The following is a 2,460-nucleotide window of genomic DNA, read 5'->3' as shown; positions in this document are numbered from 1 at the left end:
GGAATGCCAGTAGTGTTTGCTGGGACTTGTTCAACAGCATGATTATTGGCATGTTTGGTGTTCAGCTCACTCCTAACTTTGGGCAAAAGCACAGGGCCGAAGCGTGGGCGCTGCGTTTCTAACCACCATGTGCTGGGATGTGAGCGGGGCGTGCTCATTGTTCTCTTCCGGTACAGACCTGTGCTGGAAAACAAGGAGGAACTGTGAAGGCACCTGTAATCCTTACCTGCCCCCGATGTTTAGGCATTCCGCTTAGGTGTGTAGACTCCTCTAGGAAGGAATCTTCCTGCAGGAGCACCTCTGACGTCTTTAAATACAGGGGCACACCTCAGTTGTGTACAGGAGTGCTTGCTGTCGCTTAGAGCTCAGCATGCCAGGAACTGACGAGTGAGCGGAGGGAGTGGCTGTGGTACGAGCTTGACTTTAGAGATCTTGGCCACAGCTTTCCTCATCTCATAAATGCCTCGTTCTTACGTTCCCGGTGGAAAAGCTCCGATCTCAACTGAAGGAATTTTCCATTTCCTCCATGCCTCCGAGTTCCACAGACGCTGCTGCATCTGTTGTTAGTGGTTTGTGTAACTGTGCGAGAGCAGTTTTGATTGAGCAGTTTGACATCTGGTAAAAGCTTTCCGTAGCATGTCTTTTTGTCTTTTTCCCCCAAGGCTTTGGGTCGGTGTTGCCAGCAATTTTAACTGTTCCTTTTCTCTTGTGTTTGTCTGTGCAGGTATACCAGGCAGGCACTGGCCAGCTCATGTTCATGAATAAATACCACGGGAGAAAACTCTCAGTGCAAGGATTTAAAGAAGCACTTTACCAGTTCTTTCATAACGGCAAATACCTGCGCAGAGAACTCTTTGAATCTGTTATTAAAAAACTGACTGAACTCAAGTCTGTCCTAGAGAAACAGGAGTCTTACCGCTTCTATTCGAGCTCCTTGCTGATCATTTACGATGGGAAGGAAAGGCAGGAAGTTGCTGTCGACTCAGACCCGGAGGACTTAGAGGACCTTTCAGAGGAGTCTTCAGACGAGTCAGCAGGAGCGTATGCCTACAAACCAGCCGCTAGTACTGTCGATGTCCGCATGATAGACTTTGCCCACACGACCTGCAAGTACTACGGAGAAGATAGTGTGGTGCATGAGGGCCAAGACACGGGTTATGTTTTTGGACTTCAGAATTTAATAGATATTATTAAAGAAATAAGAGACGAAAGCAGTGAATAAACAGTGAATGCACATCAGTAGAAAGCACTATTGTGACTCTTTGTATTCCAAAATTATTGGCCACTTTCTGGTGGTAGGAATCTTTACAGGCTCTGCAGGGATGGTCCCATCAGAGTCAGACGTGTTCAGAGGGCATTTCCTTACATTGGTGCTGGACCTAGCACTGGCAAAACTTGGTATCCTTATTTATTTTAACTTTCTTAAACATTCCATATTTGATTACTCAGATACCTCTGTTATCCCTGTGTGTATATGTTCCAATAAAATTCTTTTTGTTCATTGTAAGTGATGCCTCGCTTGTTGCTGGAGACTGAGGAAGAGCTGCTGCTCAGGTCTTCCCGCTGTAGTACAAAAGCAGCGTGTAAACGGCAAGGCTTGCCATCCTCTCCGGGTTCTGGGCCTCCTGTCTGCACATCCAGCAGAGAGCTGCCACGCTGCCCGGGGCCCGGAGCAGCGGCGCTTTGAGGAGAAGCAGAGGCAGCAGGGCCTGCAGATGGGGAAGAGACAGCTCAGAGGGACCAAATGGCCGCAGGTGGATGAGAGGCCTGCAGAGGTCCCTTCCAGCCAGATAATGAGATGTTGATAACCACGAACTTGTCTGTTAAAGTCTCCGATTTCCTAAACCTATTTCCTGTTTGGGGATCTTGTGAAGGAGATCTCGCGTGGTGTAACCCGTTTCTAGAGAGCAATTGATGGTTTTTGATCTACAGGATTAGCTGCAGTGGCTAGGGGAGAGCTGTGGAGCCTGAAAGGTATTGTAAGGAGCTTGAAATCATTTTGGGATGATTAGACAGGAAGGAAGCGTCAAAAAGAGAGAAGAGTAACTGAAAGAAAGAACAGTAACTCCAAACCGCGGGCTCTCCCCTTGAAAGGAATGTTTATTAACCATCTCTAGATAAATGACTGCTGCCCTTGTGAAGCTTATAGGTCATCGTGATAGTGCGAAAGACAAGTGGGTGTGGAAGTGCTGAGGTAAGCGTGGGGATGTTGGCACAGTTGCCCGGGATAAAGCCGCGAGTTCAGGAATGAAGAGTTGGGGGAGGCAGGCGATGCCTGTGCCCACCCTTTGGCTGCCCACGAGTGTGCGGCGGGGAGGTGGGATGTGATGGGAAGGCTCCAGGTCGCGGGTGGAAGCTCACCCTCTTCCACTAGCTGTGGCCCTGCAGATTCAGTTTCGTATTCCCCAGCTGTTGCTATCACGCTCTCCTGACCAAAGTCTCCCTGGCTGTCCTGTGCTC

At 49.0% G+C, this 2,460-nt stretch overlaps 1 protein-coding gene across 1 annotated transcript in view; it reads left to right on the top strand.

Annotated features, from left to right (window-relative positions):
* IP6K2 (inositol hexakisphosphate kinase 2) overlaps window positions 1-1,507 on the top strand; it is a 7,309-nt gene extending 5,802 nt beyond the window's left edge. The window contains exon 5 of the mRNA XM_010132111.1: window positions 725-1,507. Within this exon, the coding sequence (XP_010130413.1) occupies window positions 725-1,222 (498 nt within the window). The 3' untranslated portion in view covers window positions 1,223-1,507. The remainder of the gene's footprint in view (window positions 1-724) is intronic.
* Window positions 1,508-2,460: the final 953 nt, after the last annotated feature.

Source organism: Buceros rhinoceros, unplaced genomic scaffold (assembly GCF_000710305.1).
Source record: "Buceros rhinoceros silvestris isolate BGI_N320 unplaced genomic scaffold, ASM71030v1 scaffold21712, whole genome shotgun sequence".
Lineage (NCBI taxonomy): Eukaryota > Metazoa > Chordata > Aves > Bucerotiformes > Bucerotidae > Buceros > Buceros rhinoceros.
The sequence above is the reverse complement of the archived record's forward strand: the minus strand, read 5'-3'. Positions and strand labels throughout refer to the sequence as shown.